Source organism: Stegodyphus dumicola, chromosome 12 (genome assembly GCF_044657685.1).
Source record: "Stegodyphus dumicola isolate Sdum_Otavi_A_Nest chromosome 12, ASM4465768v1".
In the NCBI taxonomy this organism is placed as follows: domain Eukaryota; kingdom Metazoa; phylum Arthropoda; class Arachnida; order Araneae; family Eresidae; genus Stegodyphus; species Stegodyphus dumicola.
The window spans coordinates 68,764,923-68,782,560 of record NC_140779.1 but is presented as its reverse complement, the minus strand read 5'-3'; the positions used below and the strand labels follow the sequence as shown (position 1 = coordinate 68,782,560).

Here is a 17,638-nt window from a genome sequence, read left to right as displayed (position 1 = left end):
GCGAAAAGAGCTTCTATGCGCGAATATAGACAACTATTTGGTTTTTTGTAATAAATGGGAATAGTTGCTAACGTTGCCTCTATGACGTCGCCAAATGCGGAACTTAAAATGATTTTACCCTTACTTTCTATTTTTAAATCAGGAATTAATGTAGTGTTCAAAATTGGTATTTCCGTACCAGAATCTTTTATAGCTTCTACTTGCTTCCCTGCAATGTAAATAGTAATCTTTTCCAAGGAATAAAAATTAAGTTTTCCGTCGGAACACTCGCGTTTTTGTAAATGTTTAGAATTTACATTTGTAACAACCGCATTGTCCTTCGGTTTACTTGAAGTGTTAACTTTCGGTTTGACCGGGAAATTATCGTTCTGTTTATTGGACCTCTCAAATTTATTTCGCCTGTTCGGGCAATCCTTAGCCAAACGTAAACTGCTACTACACACATACCATTCTCGCGGTTTAAACGAATGTTTCTGTTCATTTACCACTAAATCTTTTCTTAGCACTGGTGGAATATATTTAGAGTTTGTGTTGTATGAATCACGAAAATTAGCGCGTTTTTCACCTCTTATGTCATCAAAAGATTTACCTTTTGCGATGAAATAAGTGTCGCATTCCTTCGCTAGTTCTTCTGGACGTAGCCAACTTTCACCTTGTCGAACTGCAACATGGCACGCTAAATCACTATCCAATGTTTGAAAAAGTTTGTCAGAAATTATTAAGTTAATTAAAGACTCAAAATCATTGACGTTTCTACTTTTACAATAATGGATCCAACATGATCTTAAACGAGAGGCGAACTGCAAATGAGTTTCTCCCGTCAACCTTTGAGCTTGGCGAAACATATAATTTGAGCTTGGATAAACATATAATTGGCGATGGTTCATATTCCTTAAGGATTAAAGATTTAATTTTTTCATAATCTTTCAAATCATCATCTTTAATATATACTACAATATTAGAAGATTTATCACCTATCAGTTTAAGTAAAATTTCAGACTTAAACTCATGTGGTACATTCTTATGCTTAAAAGCCCTTTCTATTGAATCAAAGAATAAGTTCCATGCTTCACCCTTTTTAGGTACAGAAATTGATAATGCCTGTACAGCTTTCAAAAGCTTATCTAATGAAAATGTATTTTCTACGTTATTACTAGATTCGTTACTACTTTCGATTTGCATTAAACGCAATTTCACAATTTCTTCTGACTTTTTCCTTTCTTCAACCGTAGTATTAAGAAATTCAATAACAAAATCTTTATCTTTCAAATATTCTTTAGAACTTAAAAGCTTATCTTTTAATTCTACAACTTTTAAACTAGAATCGGCTTCTTCACAGAGTTCCTTCAATACCAAAATCAAATCACTTTTAACTACTCCCTTAAACATATTTAGAAGAAATTTTCCTTAAAATTACAACAAAAAGTTCTCACCTTTGCAGCTGATTGGCTTATCGCAGCCAGATACATGATACTTACTTTTTACAAATATAGTTTTAAATGGCAAGTGAATGATAATGTTACATTTTTTTTCCAATTTATTCCTTTAATTTAAATCCAGTTATACTCTGAAATCATTACAAGGGAAAGGATCAGTTCATTTAAAAAAAAGAAAGAAAAATGGAAATTAATGCTATGATCTCTATCTAAAACCCCTAAATATTTCCAAATAATTTTGGTCACCTTGGTGTTTATCTTGGAGAGAGGATATTCAATACTGATGTTTGTTCATGTTTTTTAGCAACATTGGTCACCAGAAGACACTTTACTGCAGATAAGTATAATCAAACATTAATGAGTATCAAATTTATATACAAGAACCTCCCCTTCCATTACAAGCAAAACCTGGCTTTTCTATATTAGTTTTAAAAGCAATGCATGTGCAGCATACCAAAACTGTAAATTTTAATTTGCAACTTAACAACTCCACACACAAAAAAAATTAATAATAATAAATTATTTTCTAGATACTTATGCAATAGCTGCTAATTTTGAAATGTGAAAAACCAGAAGGTTCTGATCCCAGAACCCAGTAGTTTCTAGGAGGTTTGCACTGTGTGGCATTGTCATTTCAAAACAACTCCAGACTGACTGAAATTTACTTTATTATTCATTCAGATTTACAAACTAATTGGGGGTAAAATAATCTCAAGGTAACGGACTTGACATGAAGTGGAAAACAAATTATTTTCATTGATTTGCTAAATTTTTATCTAAACATTTTCAATTGATTTTTTTATATTTTAAACTGTAGAAATATATTTATAGTCATTTTATGCAATGCATTGCTCAAATTAAACTTTAAATATTAATTTATCTTGAATTTTCTTTCTTTTCTTCTGGGACAGCATATGTAAGCAAAATTTGAAAATGGACCATAAACTATTTTATGAAATCTAGTCTTTTTAGACAGATTAGTGAAACTACAAATAAAAATTCACCTGTCATATAAATCAAAATGTTACTGTGTTCATCTGATAATAATCGCTTTGATCTTGGTGTGCTTGGAGATAATCGCCCTGTTAAAAGCCGGATAAAATTTTCAACAGTAACCTAAAAGGAAATTTTTTAATTAATATTTAACAAAATGAACACATGTAAAAAAATAGAAACATGTAAATGGTATTTCACATATTAAATTTATATTTTCTTAAACATAAAACTAGGAGTTTCCAACTAAGAAATATTCCTACTGCAGACAGAGTTCCAAAGAGACTTATATTACCTCGCACAGGTAAACTAACAGTGAAATTAAAGGTTCATAAAACTGGCTATAATGCAGTTAAAGTTAAAAAATTATAAGCAGCTGATAAAGATAATTATAAGCTATATCTAAATGATGTGAATGAAATAAAATTATTTCCTTATTTTATATTGATGAAATAATAATTTGTACACTAATAAATATATAAATTTTGTACAGTACGAAATCCGAAATCCAGATTCATTATGATGTTGGCAATTCCAGATTTTAGATTATCACTTTAAATCTAGTAAGATGACATGTAGAAATTATAAAATTAAAAATATGAAACAGTTGCTTATGAAACAGTGAAGTATTTAAGACTTTAAGAGAATCAAAATTGACAGTAAAACCTCAATATTTATTTGTTTTATTAAACATTTCTTTCAATGTAAGTTTTTTAAGCTGCCTCATTTTCTGTGCTATTACTAATTTTATAGGCAGACATAATTTGCTCCACCGTTTAAGTCCTTGTAGTGTAAGTAATTGTAGTGTCGCAAATTCTCACTACACTGCCAATCAAAATCTCTTTATCACTTCTGTCACTATTAGTTTTCTTGTTTTAAAACCATACTACAGATTTCACTGTCCATTATTTGATTTCTGATTAGGGCATTGTCATCACAATGAAAAACTTTTGTTATATCTTCTTCACTTATCATTCCTCCACATTTTCCCCCAAACTCTATTAATTAGAATGTTTTGTCTTTTATAATAGTCAAAAATCTATGCCAAAATAAGGTTGTTGTTTAAACTAATTTTGAAATCACACTTTCTTATAGCTGAAATGTGTCAATGCCGTTCTCTCACATTAAGGCCACCACAGAAGGTTTTTTTTATCAATAGTGGAGACTAGCCATTATAGGCATTTGCCACTACTAAGGTCAGAAGCAGTAATCACTATTATTATGGAGGCACCTAATTGGTGGACCACCTTTGCCTCTTATGAAGGGACAAACAAATTCATATCTATGTCTTTTCCAGGATTCAAACCTGGGCACTTCGGTATGGTAATCAAGAATTATTAACCACTTTCCTGTTGGCAATCAAGAGTCATTAACTACTTTCCTGTCTGGGCACCTAACCACTAGATATTCTTTTGCTTTGCATATCTCACTATTGCTCCAGAAATAAGAGTTTTTTCAACATAATAAAAAATTCAGACTTAAATTTTGATAAGACTGCTGTAATAAAAAATGACTTGCAAAAAATAATAAGTTGGATCAAATTAGTTAAGGGAGACTGTTATTTGTTAGTCTAACTGAATTTCTTCCGAATCTAATTCTTTTTTCCTTCCCACTCTTATGCTAACAAATGAAAACCAGAATTAGCAACAACCCACTCTAAACAAGTATGTCCTAAGGTATTATTATTTAAATAACTCACTTATTACTTAAATAAGTCAGAAAAATATTTACTATCCCCCCCCCCCAATTTCACTATCACTCAAGGAACAAAACTGTCGCTGCATTCAATCCATGTACTGATATTGATCACAATGATGTAATTCTTTACCTAGGAGTTGTTTGAACATGACATTCAGAAATTTCAGTTAGTCAGAGGAAAGATAGCTTTTATGACACACCTGCTTCTTCCAAAGAATTGTGTTGTCTATTCCCCAAATTTCGTAAAAAAAAAAAAAAAAAAAAAAAGAGGTCGGGGGCAGGGAAGGTCCAGGAATCAAATTATTCCAAATATTGAACTTTGTATTATAAAACTTTAATTTACATAGACTTACAGCATGACAAAATAAAATGTTTTCAGTTTTACATACTTTTTGAAAAATTTGCCAATTGAATTAAAAAAAAAAAATGGGGGAAGAAGAGAATAACATCCTGATACAGAGCAAGAAGGAAGGGAGGGAAAAAAAAAACAAAAAAAAAAAAGTTGAGAACCATAGGTTAAATAGCTATATAAAATTACATTCATATTAAGTGAGATAAAAACAGCATTAAAATACCTCATATCCTCTGTAATCAACTTCTACATCATCCCCATACACATTTATATGATGATGAGCATTGTTGAAAACTGTAGCTGCTCGTGGGTTACGAGGATTGCATGCCATATCATCAGCCAACATCAGAATTATACGGCTAAATGAAGAATTAAATCATATAATACAAACAAATCATTTTTGTAAACAAAATGGTAACCTTTAAAACAAAATAAAATTTCCCAAATGACATTAATCTTCAAGTTTCATCTGAAAAATAAATAAATAAATAAAATAAAAACATCTTCATAGTTAGCCCAACAGGTCATTCATTAAAAAAAAAAATAAAAAAAATAAAATAAAAAAAAATAAAAAAATTTAAGATATATAAAGCAATTTAAATTGTTAACAAGCACTTTTTTAAACAACATGAATGGTACTTGGTCTTCTTTCTCTCCACTTTCCTTCAGCCTACTACTGGCCAAATTAATAATATTACTGAATACTGGTAGTTAAACCTGGATTTGATATCTGGTGAATGACTGGCTGCATGGTGAAGGTTGTTTTTCTTTTTGTATAATATGAATAGAAGCTAGCTTTGCTTAGAAAGTTCTTTATTAAGGATTTTTTTCTTTTAGACAGTATCCTAGAACAGTGGTAAGCAAACTTGTTATTCAACAGAGCCAATTGTTAACAGTTCAATGACTGAAATCTCTTTTGACAGCCACATTTTTTTAAAAATTATGTTAGGTAGGTATATGGTTATTTACTTAATTAGTGTACTCTTAGGTTGGCTTTTACTAAGAACGTCCTCAATATGATCAACGTACGTTTGCTGAGGCCAATCTTCTTCCTGTTCTCCCATCCACACTTGTCTTGTATACTTGTTTCATATATCTTCTTTTTGTTCATCCTCTTTATACGTTCAAACCATTTTAACATAACTTTCTCAATGAGATACAGGTAAAAGTATATTTACAGGTATCCCTTGGCAAAACTTGGCGATTTTTAGCGCTACATGGATACCAAATTTGTACAATTCTTTCGCTTGTTATTTTGGCTTGTGTAGCAGTGATTTTTGTGCCAAAAACTGCCGCTACACAAAACCAAAATAACAAGACAAAGAATTGCACAAACTTGGTATCCATGTACACATCGACCTATTTTCACTCAAAACACATCAACGAATTGCACAAACTAGGCTTTGAGCATTCCTTTGACTTTGTCCACGTATACATCGAACTATATTCACTTAAAAAGTCAAAGGAGCAGCCAACAAAAAAATATATGATCTCAATAAACTACATTTTAAATCAAACAATGAAATAACATAAAAAAGGAAATTCATCTTTGCACTACACAAAGAAACTATCCACTTACCTTATTTACGAATTAACACGTCTTCAGTCAAACAAAATTCCTTAACAGCATCCAAAAACTTCCTAAAATTATCTGAACTAGAATCTGTATATTGGCATCGCCACATAAATTCACAAAATAAGAGTAAAAAATATCCTCTGTAGCGACGTTCGACAGTATGCATTTCCGATGTTCGACCATACGCATTTCCTTCCAGCGAACAGGACACCTAATAATGACTACCAAGTAAACCTTTATTTACACACCAGTCAAGTAATGCTGTTTTCCTCTTTCTTTCCAAATTGTACAGAAATTTCAAATTAATCTTACCACATTCAGCCATTTTACCATCTAAACCACAAAACAAGCAATATACTTCCTAACCAACACACACACCACAAGCCCTTACGAATTTACCGCAATCATGCAACGGATTCTGTCATAATAGGGTTTCCATAACATTTAATTACTCAGGCTACGATAAATGAAACAACTTCACGATAATACTCTCTCTACTCTAACCGTGATACATTCCAGTGACCTCATAGGTCATGTGATGTATGAACAGCTAATGCAATGAACAAGTTTGTTCTGCTGCATCAGATTTGTTGAAAATTTGATAATTTAGTTTATTTTTAATTATTTGTTAAATTTGTGTTTCGTCTTTGATCATTATTTCACTCTTTAATTAACTTTTCATTCATTTGGTTAGTATAATTTTGGTAACTGTTATATTTTATTGTTATTTCCATGATAATCTTTGTTCACTGCTTTACCATGTTTTGATTGTTAATATTTATGTATGACTTTTTTCCTTGATTTAATAGTTAATTCCTTTATGAATTTTCCATTATAGTTTTATTATTTTTAGTATGATTTCTAAATTGTTGTTTACATTTCTAGTTTCTGAGGGTTGACAATGCCTACTGCATGTTGTGTGTATAGTTGTTCAAATAACATTATAAAGGACGAATGTAAAGAAAATAAGATTTCCTTTCAGCTGTTTCCTAAGGATGAAAAGTTGTGTAAAGAGTGAATTGTAAGAATAAAAAAAGAAAACTTTAAGCCAACTGCCAGTACTTGAATTTGTCCATAACATTTCAAAGAATTCACTCTTTTTGACTTTTGTGACTTATTTTCCGATCAATCTGAAGATTCCAAATTATTTTTAAAATTTTGTAAGTTACATAATTTGTCTGCAGAATTTTTACTTTCATACGAAACAGACCAATATAATTCTAATGCATTTACCTAATACACATACTAAACTAGGGACTAAGAGAACCAGTGATTTTCAAGGATTAAATAAGCATTATAATTTAGTATTTAACCCATTCAGGACCAGCATCAGGTATACGCGATGCAACAATTCCACTCCTACCAGCCCAGCATCCCGTATACATGACGCGATGCAACGCAACGATTCTGCTCCTACTAGCCCAGCGCCGTGTATACGTGACATTAAAACGGAATGATTTATTTGATTTTTTAAAAGCCAGTACATGGAGTTAAGTGGTAATTGTTTTCACAGGGACTGATTCATTCGGCATCTGAACTTCATATGCTGGTATTAGTTTCCGTTTTGGGTTTTGAGAGATTTATTGAAATAAACAAACTGAGATCACAGCTCTTTCTAAGTGTGCCTGTAAATTAAAGGGTAACAGGCGTTTTTGTTTATTTCATTATGATTTTCTTTCTTTTTTTATTTTTCTATTTATTTTGAAACTTAACATAAGCTTTCTTGGTTAATTAAAAAGTAACATTACAACATTATTACTGATGGGGAAAAGACTATCAGCTTTCTCAACGTGTAATGCGTCTTTCTCGCATTTCTCAGGAAAGAGCCAGCGTTTTTGTTTTTCTTACTCAATTTAATAGGTCGTTATATATAATGCCTTGAATGGTCATTATATATAATGACACAGGTATTATGTTTTGGTATATAACGTATTTACTTTACATATAATGTATATATTGACGCGATCAGTAACGGATATCCCGCCAGTGGGGGGGTCTTTCCTTGATCACTTTCCGGTCATCGTGGACGCTGTTTTCAATTTAGAAAAACAGGAAGTTTTCTAACATAAACCTGATGTCATACAGTTTTGAGGATGAAATATTTCTGAGTGTCTTTTTAAGAAATTTTGGGACATGTATTAGGGTTATATTCAGTTTCATTCCGTTAGCCATAGCTAAGAAATCTTAGTTAAAAACTTAAAAATTTGTCCAAAATCACCAAACATTCCATCTTTCTGTCTAACTGGAAGACAGTTTCTGAAAATTTGCTTTGATGGAAAAGGTAATAAATGTAAGAGAAGATGCATTGTGTGCACTGAAACCAAGGAAAAGCGAAAGCAAACAACAGATTTTGAGTGCGAAATATGCGTCGATCCATATTTTGAATTATTTCACACACATCAGATTTTTTAAATTGAAATTTAATTACCTACAGGTAATTCTTGTTTAGTTTTTTTTTTTTATTTCATATTTGTAAATTGTTTTCATATTTATGATATTTATTTCTGCATGTATAGTTATGATTTTAGTATTTTGCCAGTTTAATTTATTTCTATTAATGTGATATTCTTTATATTAATACACATTAACAACAAGAACATTAAATATGCAACTTTAAAAATTGAAGTCATAATATCAAAATGCTGATTTTATAAGTTTTTTTTTTTTTTTTTTTTTTTTTTGTGTGTGTGTGTGTGTAAAATTAGGCTTAACTACTGAAAATGCGCGTGCTGGTGGCGACAACCATTTCAGCAGGTCTGGTCCCGTGACTGCGCTTCGTTCTCCCAGCACTGGTCCTTAAGGGGTTAAACTAAAAAACTTGGAAATCTCCCACAAAAATTTAGAATTTCATAAATTCTTACAGAAGCCTCCTTTTTTTACTAAAATACTATTATTTCAATATTGCTAATCCTTGTGATATTATAGCTGTTGGCATATGCAGGTGAGATAAGTTCATCAAAATGTCATCCTTATATTCATCTTGCTCAAATCTTATATCAACAATGGCAAGTTTTAAAAAATTAACTTTCCGATGTTTATGTGTACTGATTAAAAACTTCATTATAACAGCTAAAATTATTAAAAATACATTATGATGAAATTAATAAAAATTTGGCAACATAACATGTTCTATGGCACTGTAACCAATATTCATAAGAGAAAAATTGGCTTGGTATTTATGTTTTTGCAAATAAGCAGAACTTTCATGAATTCAACTATTTCAGTAATTTAGAACAACTATTCATGAACTATGAGTATACATTTATATTATTATGCTTACATTTTAATGTTTGGAAAACGTTATTCAAGGTCTTGGGAATATTTTTCAGCTGACTGATATACACTTAATATTCCTGATAAAATTTGAATATCGGTAAGCATCGTGTATAAGAAAAATTTCTAAATTTACCTCATTTTCTGCAGAAATTTACAAAAATGGGTTAGAGTAGAGAAAAGGGTACCTCTTGTATTATCGCGAAGTTGTTTCATTTATCACCAAGAATGCACAAAGCACAGTTTCTGTAATTCTTTGATTTTTTTAAGTGAAAATAGGTTAATGTGTACGTGGATAAGGTCAAGGGAGCATGCAATGCCAAGTTTGTGTAATTCTCTGATTTTTTTGGAAGTGAAAATAGGTCAATGTGTACATGGATACCGAGTTTGTGCAATTCTTTGTCTTGCTATTTTGGCTTTGTGAAGCGTCAATTTTTGGCACAAAAATTGCCACTACACAAGCCAAAATAACAAGTCAAAGAATTGCACAATCTCGGTATTCATATACTGCCAAAAATCGCCTAGGGGTACCCATAAATATATTTTTACCCAAAGATGTTTTATAATTAATGGTTTTTTTTCCATTTCTGCCTTAACACAGCTTGTTATGTTCGCATGCTTTTCCTTTTTACTAGAGAACACCCTTTTTATTGACATCAAGGAAAGAGAAATCCCTATTTAATTTTTGGCTATGGGAGATTTAAATTCCCGAAGGTCACAGGGAAACTCGATCATAAAATGAGTTCATCTCATCAAGGCAGGGACACAATCGAACGTGGATATCAGTGTTATTCTTGTCAGTACAACTACACTGAAATCAGTTGTTTTCATGCTTGCGTAAAATTCGACAGCCTTTGTATTGTATTTTCAAGATTTTCTTGTTTTACATGTGCCTGCCTGCATGTGCCATTTTGTGGAAGAGCCACACTGATGGAGCCAAAGAGCCACGGTTTTCCAACATCTGTTCTAGAATGTTGTGTCGTAATCGAACAATTCAACCCACTATACTGCCACAAGTGGCAAATTACAGATTGCTATTTTCTATTAAATAATGCCAAAATCTTGAAATGGGTATTATTTGACAAGTAGCAACAATAATATATCAGATATATATGATCACGACAATAATATATCAGAATTTATCTTTCTCAAATTTCATATATAATAAGGATCATAGGTGATCAGTGTTAACCAGATAACTACCTACAGTTATTGCGAAATATATTAATAACTAATAACAAAGACAAAAAAATTTTAAAAAAGGAAAAAATTGTGCATAATAATAGAAAAATTTATAACATTCGTAACTGAAACTTCCATGAGACAGGGAATCTAAATTAAAGCATAAAAATATGTAAATATGAAAATACTTATAAAAATAATATACGGGAAAAAAATTAAGACTAGAAATTTACCTATCTGGAATACCAAGTCTTTTAACGCTTCTGTATATAGATAAAACGTTTGAGACATGGCGGTAATTAAACCAGAATCTGGAAGTACACACAAGAACAGCCCAGTTGTTTGTGTGGCCGGTTTGAAAAAAATCTGGGATTTCATCTTCGGGATAAGTCTGAATAAATTAATTTTAATATTATTATAAATAGTTGCTTCAGTAATATATATGCAAATCAAAATATCTACATGCAGAAATTGGAATAAGAAAAAATTAAGGGAATCCTTACATATACATCATACAGTGAACATAGTAGACATAAAGAAATAAACATATACACAGAAATTATTTTATTCCATTGTTTCATCCTGGTGCAGTTGTTATAAAACAAGCAAAATGCATTGATTTAACAAATATTATTGTCATTGTTTACACCAACACCGGGAACACAGGCAGCCGCCATGTTTTTATGGCAGTAATAGTCACAGTTCTTTTAGTTTTCATATATTTTCCTTTTTCTTGAGTATTAAACCAAGGCCAATTCTTTGACCAAGGCCAACTAGATATATCAATAGTTTAATCAAAACCAACTGGAGATATCTAGTTGGCCTTGATTAAACCCTGGAACGTGGAAAGCTAAAGATTAAATATTAGTTTTTATTATAAGAAATATTTTCATTCCTGATAATATAAAAATATATTTTTATTTTTAAACAGCATTTCCGTTTTTGTCTTCATCGCTTCTATAATTTCCCGAAATTAATATTGTCTATGGTAATGACCGGTAGTTAGCACCCCGTCGCCCACACGGTATAGTGGTTAGGGAAGCCTACTACGGTACCGAAGGGCACGGGTTCGAATTCCGGAGAAGACATGGAACATGAATGCTTGTAAATGTATAGTATCGGTGCGGCATGACGGCACTCTAAATATGCGGCGTACCGAAAGTCCTCTCGTGTGGATTGGTAGAAGGGGAGAGGTGTGGGAGACCTCCGAATCCCCCCGGGATGCTCTCCCTCAAATTGGGGGTGGAAAATAGACGTCCAGCCTCTTTTCGGAGTAGGCTCTGGCAACCATTGTTCCATGTAATATGGATACGACAACAACAATAGATAGCACTTCAAATTTGTGTGCAGCAAGACGAGCGCCTGGCCCCAGCCACCACCCCTGTTATTATTGGTTTCCGTTTATGACGTCAGGCTGTAAAGATTCCACTATCTGTTTCGGTTGAGTTATGTTAAGGGGAACTTATATTACTTTGGCCTTGGTTATGCCCTGTGTTAATGTGAATTTGTGCAATGTAACAGAATATTTGCAGTTAAAACAAACATAATAGTGTAAGAAAATATGTCCCACTTTTCATTTAAATTGTTAAATCGATAAAACTTTATAATGCGTAAATACTGTTTGGCTTAGCATCTGTATTCAGTGCAACTCGTAGCGCTATACTGATATTTAGGAAATACATTATATAATTTCATATAGCAAGAGACATTAAAAGAGTTGCTTCTACAGGAACATCAACAAATAGCACTTAACTCTTACTGTGTAGAATAATATTTTCTGCCCCAGTTTTCATGAACTAGCGGTTTATTTTACAAAAAAAGTGTTTTTAAAAGCGATATAAATGTAAAAACTAGTTATTTCTTAATAAAAATGAACCGTTTGTTGACTAAATAACCTTCCTTTCATTTATTAATTGTTTGTTATAAAGAGATTGTTTGAAATAAAAATTGTTTGTAGTCAGATTAATTTTTTACTTTTTTATTCTAGGCATTAATTGCTCTTCATTTATGGTTAAAAATTAGACAAAGTGATAAGATATTTTTAAAGCACTTATAACATCGTTTATTTGACTTTGCCAATTGGAGCTATCAAGCTTTGTTTTATGCATTATTGTTTTGTTTCTTAACTTTTATAAATTATAAAAAGGGTTTATTGCCAAATGACTTCGATATTCATCTAATGACAAAAAAATACTGCTAAACAATTATAGACTGCACATCGAATTGTACCTTTTTTTCTAATACCCTGTACTATATTAACAATATGTTTCTGAAGCTTCTTTTTATTTTTGTAATTTTTTCGAAAATATGTTGTTGCCTCCTACGCGGCAATATAAGTTATGTACAGCGCATTGTTTCTGCGTAACTTAAAAGTTATGTACAGCGCATTGTTTCTGCGCAATTTTAGTTAGTTAAGATTCGAACTCGTAGCGTAGCATACACGTTTTTGATCCCGTATGGTCGGGAATTTATCATTTTCGATTTAGATTTTTAGTTATGATACAGTTCACGAAATAAAATTGTTGTTGTTGTTGTAAAGTTGTCTTTAGTATACAGTCTAACCAGTGACCTCAAAACATTGGTCAACGTCGAGCCCCAGCTAATTAGAATAAAAAATGGCTAATGAAAACATAACTACGTTGAACAGAAAACGTGGTGGAATTAGAACACAAATAACGAAATTAAACTCGTCTGTTGGAAAAAGTGATGATTTTGGTTTCGAACAAATAGAAGTATTGCAAGAAGAAGTGCACAAGTTAAATAAACAAATTGATGAACTTCGCTTGGATTATTACAAAGTGTGTAAAGATGAAGAAATACCAGACATCGAATCTACTTTTGAAGAAATCGAGATGGATATTAACAATGTTCAGGTAAGCCTGAAATGTCTTTATACTTCATTATGTAGTAAAAATGCAAATAACGAGTATGCAAATAATAGTATCCCAGAAACAAGAAGTAATTCATTGAATTATAAATTGCCCGAAATAACATTACCTAAATTTTCTGGAAATTTCGAAGACTGGAATTTATTTAAAAACCAATTTGTAGCTTTAATTTCATCTAATAGACAATGAACATATTCTCAGAAATTGTTTTATTTACAATCTTGTTTAATTGGTGATGCAAAGCAGATACAAACAATAGATGATACATTTTCTTCCTTATTTAAGGCACTTGAAGAAAGATATGATAATAAGAGACTGGTTGTAAATTCTCATATCAATGAATTACTTTCTATTGAAAAAATAGTTCATGAAAATCCTAAAGATTTACGCTCATTAATTGATAAAGTTCAGAAACATTTAAGAGCATTAAAAGTTATGGAATTAAATATGGATAAATTAAGCGATGCTTTGCTGATTAATATTATTCTCAATAAAATAGATAAAGAATCACGTAAGCAATTTGAAATGTCATTAAATAGTAATGATTTATGTGAATGGGATTCTTTCATGACATCTCTTCAAAAGCGATGCCAGATGTTAGAAAATATGCAAAACAAAACTGTATTTGCAAAAACAAAACAAAACTTTCCTCCAAATAAGGTTCGATCGTTAGTGACAAAAACGAATAATAATAAATTTATGTGTCCGGTTTTCAAAGATAATCACGCAATTTTTAAATGTGAAACATTTCTAGCATTAAATCCAATGGAATGATACGAGATGGTTAAAAAGCTTTCTTTGTGCATTAATTGTTTACATTCGAATCATAAAGTAGCTTCCTGTCAGTCTAGACACTTTTGCAAATTAAAACATAATTCACTTCTTCATCGGAATGAAGCTTCCATGTCGTCTGCAACAAGTGGGGGAAAGCAAAGTGAAACTACCCCCTCCCCAGAGAACGCAAAAAATGAGGCTGTTTTGAATAGCAATCAACAGAAAAAGCCTTATCGGCGTGTCTTTTTTCGAAAAATAAAACTTTTCTCCTTTCAACTGCGATTGTTTGGGTTAGAAATATTTATGGCCAATTCGTTAAAGCAAGGGCAATTTTTGACTCAGTATCGATGTCAAATTTTGTTAGAAATGAATTCTGTGAGCGTGCAAATTTTAAAAAAAGGAGTTCAAATTTAAAAAAGGAAAGAATAAATATTCCCGTTTCTAGTTTAAATGGGCAAATTTCAAACATTAAATCTCGTACTTTTGCTTCTATTTTTAATGGAAGTAATTCTTTCTCTGCTTCATTAAATTTTTTAGTTGTAAATAAAATCGCAGATTTAGTACCTTCTACAAAATTAAATATTGAAAATATAGATATTCCTGATACATCAAGTTTGGCTGATCCAGAATTTGCAACTCCATCTAGTATAGATCTGCTTTTAGGAGCAGAAATATTTTATGACATTTTTATTAATGGCCAATTTAAATCTTCTACAAAATCACTCGTTTTCAGAAATTCTGTGTTTGGTTATATAGCTACTGGTTCTTTGAAAACATCCTTTTAAAATTGTCAGAATTATTGTGGACTTCTCGGTAATGTTGATAAAATTGATAGATTAGTAGACAAATTTTCGTTAGTGGAAAATATTGGTGAAGAAAAGCCAATTCTTAGCCAAGAAGAAGAATTCTGCGAACAACATTTCAAAGTCACTTACAGAGGAAATGAAGATGGCAGATTTATCGTAAAAATGCCTATGAAAGAGGAACAATTAGGAAATTCAAAGCACTTAGCCAACATTAGACTCAATCAATTAGTTAAACGTCTTAGCAAAAACGCTACATTGCAACATTTATATCAAGATTTCATAACAGAGTATGAAAATTTGGACCATATGGAAAGGGTCGATGATAATTCAAAACCGGAACTTGAATATTACCTTCCCCATCATGGAGTATATATACCAGAGAAGTCAAGTACAAAATTAAGAGTTGTGCTTAATGCTAGTGCCCCAAGCTCAAATGGATTAAGTTTGAATGATGTACTTTTAGCGGGAGCAGTCCAAGAAGATACTTTTGATATTCTTGTGAGATTTAGAAAACATCAAGTTGCAGTTATTGCGGATATACAAAAAATGTACCTGCAAATTTTTGTTGATGAATCCCAAAGAGACTTACTTCGAATCTTATGGAAGAGAGACCTTAGCGACATATAGACTCAAAACGGTGACTTATGGTACTAAAAGTACTCCATTTTTAGCCATTAGATGCATAAAGCAAGTTGCATATGACGAAATGCATAAATATCCTGAAGCTGCCAAAGCTGTCTTGTCAGACTGTTATGTTGATGATATCATCTCTGGTTCATCAAACTTAGCAAGGGAATTGAAAAATCAGCTTATACAGCTTTTTCATAGTTGTGGAATGACTTTGCACAAATGGAACTCTAATTCTCCTGAACTGTTGGATAGCCCTTCTACAAGCTCTGAGCTTTCATTCTCCTCCAAAAGTGATAATGTTGTTAAAGCTTTAGGCATTACATGGAATTCTCAGAAGGATGAATTCAGCTTTAAAGTCTCAATCAAGGAGAAATCATCATATACCAAAAGAGACATTTTATCGACAATAGCCAGACTTTATGATCCTTTAGGACTGATTGGTCCGGTAATCACCAAAGCCAAGATATTTTTACAGAAATTATGGGTTCAAAAACTGAGTTGGGATGAACCACTTTTCACAACTATTGCTCACGAATGGCAACAGGTAGTTTCAAATTTAAAGACTGTGGAAAACATAAAAATTAATCGTTGCATCCTCTCTAATCATCCAAGCAAGATTTCACTCATTGGATATGCAGATGCTTCGGAAGCCGCTTATGGTGCCGTTGTCTACTTAAATTTGTGTCGATGAAGATCACGGCTCGTCATCTCATCTACTAGCCAGCAAATCTCGTGTGGCTCCATTGAAAACCTTATCTATTCCAAGATTGGAACTTTGTGCATGTTTGTTATTGGCTCATCTGATTTTGAAAGTTAGCAACTCATTGAAGATGCATTTAGATGACATCATTTAGTGCACTGATTCAACGATAGCACTGTCATGGTTGAAGACTTCTCCTCATCTTTTGAAGACCTTTGTCGCAAATAGAGTCTTCAAAATCCAAAGACTAGTAGAGCCGCGACACTGGAAGCACGTATCATCAGCAAATAATCCGGCAGATCTGATTTCTCGTGGTGCTTATCCTCATGAACTTGTGACATCTTCCTTGTGGTGGAATGGTCCTGAACAGAACGAACTTAGTGATGCTTCTTTATTTGAACTTGACAAGACTCTCATAGATTCTCCTGCTTATCAGGATGAACTTTAAAAACCTTTAGACGTTAATTTGAACTGCAATTTAAACTTGTTTTGGAATACCTTTTTTGAATTAACAAATAATTATGTTAAACTAATTAGAATTTTAAGTCTTATTTTCAGGTTTCTGTCCAATCTGAAAGGTCCAGTAAAGAAAACAGGCCCCATTAGTATCACGGAATATCAAGATGCGGAAGTGCACTTGATAAAAATGGTTCAGGTAATAGAATCTGCAGAGGAGATTAAATCACTTCCAAGATCAGAGAGTAATCAAAAGTCAGGTAAAAACTTTAAATCCATTTTTCGATGGAAAAGATATATTACGTGTGGGCGGTCGCTTAACTCATGCCACAATTAATTATGACTCTAAACATCAAATTTTATTGTTAAAAAATCATAAGCTTATCAAGCTAATATTTATTCATTATCATTTGAAAAATTTTCATGCTGGTCCTCAAGCATTATTACATTTTCTTAGGGAAAGGTTTTGGCCCATTGGTGGCAAGGACTTAGCTAGAAAAACAGTTCATGAATGCTTAATTTGTTTTCGTCATAAACCTATCATTTCAGACCAATTAATGGCCGATTTACCTCCTGAACGTGTAAATCCAAATCTAACTTTTCATAAGACAAAGACAGATTTTGCAGTCCCTTTTCTAATCAAATATAGAAATCAAAGGAAAGGTAGTTTACATAAAGTTTATATAACAATCTTTGTTTGCTTAGTTACAAAAGCGATTCATTTAGAAATAGTATTTGACTTAACATCTGAAGCTTTTATTGCATGTTTAAAACGATTTTTTTCGCGTAGAGGTAAAAGCTCATGTCTGTTTAGTGACAATGCAACTAATTTTGTAGGAGCTCACAAAGAGTTAAAGAAACTTTCTTCATTAGT

The 17,638-nt window shown here is 31.9% G+C and overlaps 1 protein-coding gene across 2 annotated transcripts in view; it reads right to left on the bottom strand.

The window, feature by feature from the left end:
- PIG-K (Phosphatidylinositol glycan anchor biosynthesis class K) overlaps positions 1-11,207 on the bottom strand; it is a 43,618-nt gene extending 32,411 nt beyond the window's left edge. The window contains exons 1-4 of one of the 2 annotated variants that reach the window (XM_035348506.2): positions 11,014-11,207; positions 10,744-10,901; positions 4,703-4,838; positions 2,441-2,552 (exon numbers count right to left, since the gene is read on the bottom strand). In XM_035348506.2, the coding sequence (XP_035204397.1) occupies positions 2,441-2,552; positions 4,703-4,838; positions 10,744-10,901; positions 11,014-11,091 (484 nt within the window). In that variant the 5' untranslated portion in view covers positions 11,092-11,207. The remainder of the gene's footprint in view (positions 1-2,440; positions 2,553-4,702; positions 4,839-10,743; positions 10,902-11,013) is intronic. The other variant, XM_035348505.2, reaches the window with a different exon arrangement.
- Positions 11,208-17,638: the final 6,431 nt, after the last annotated feature.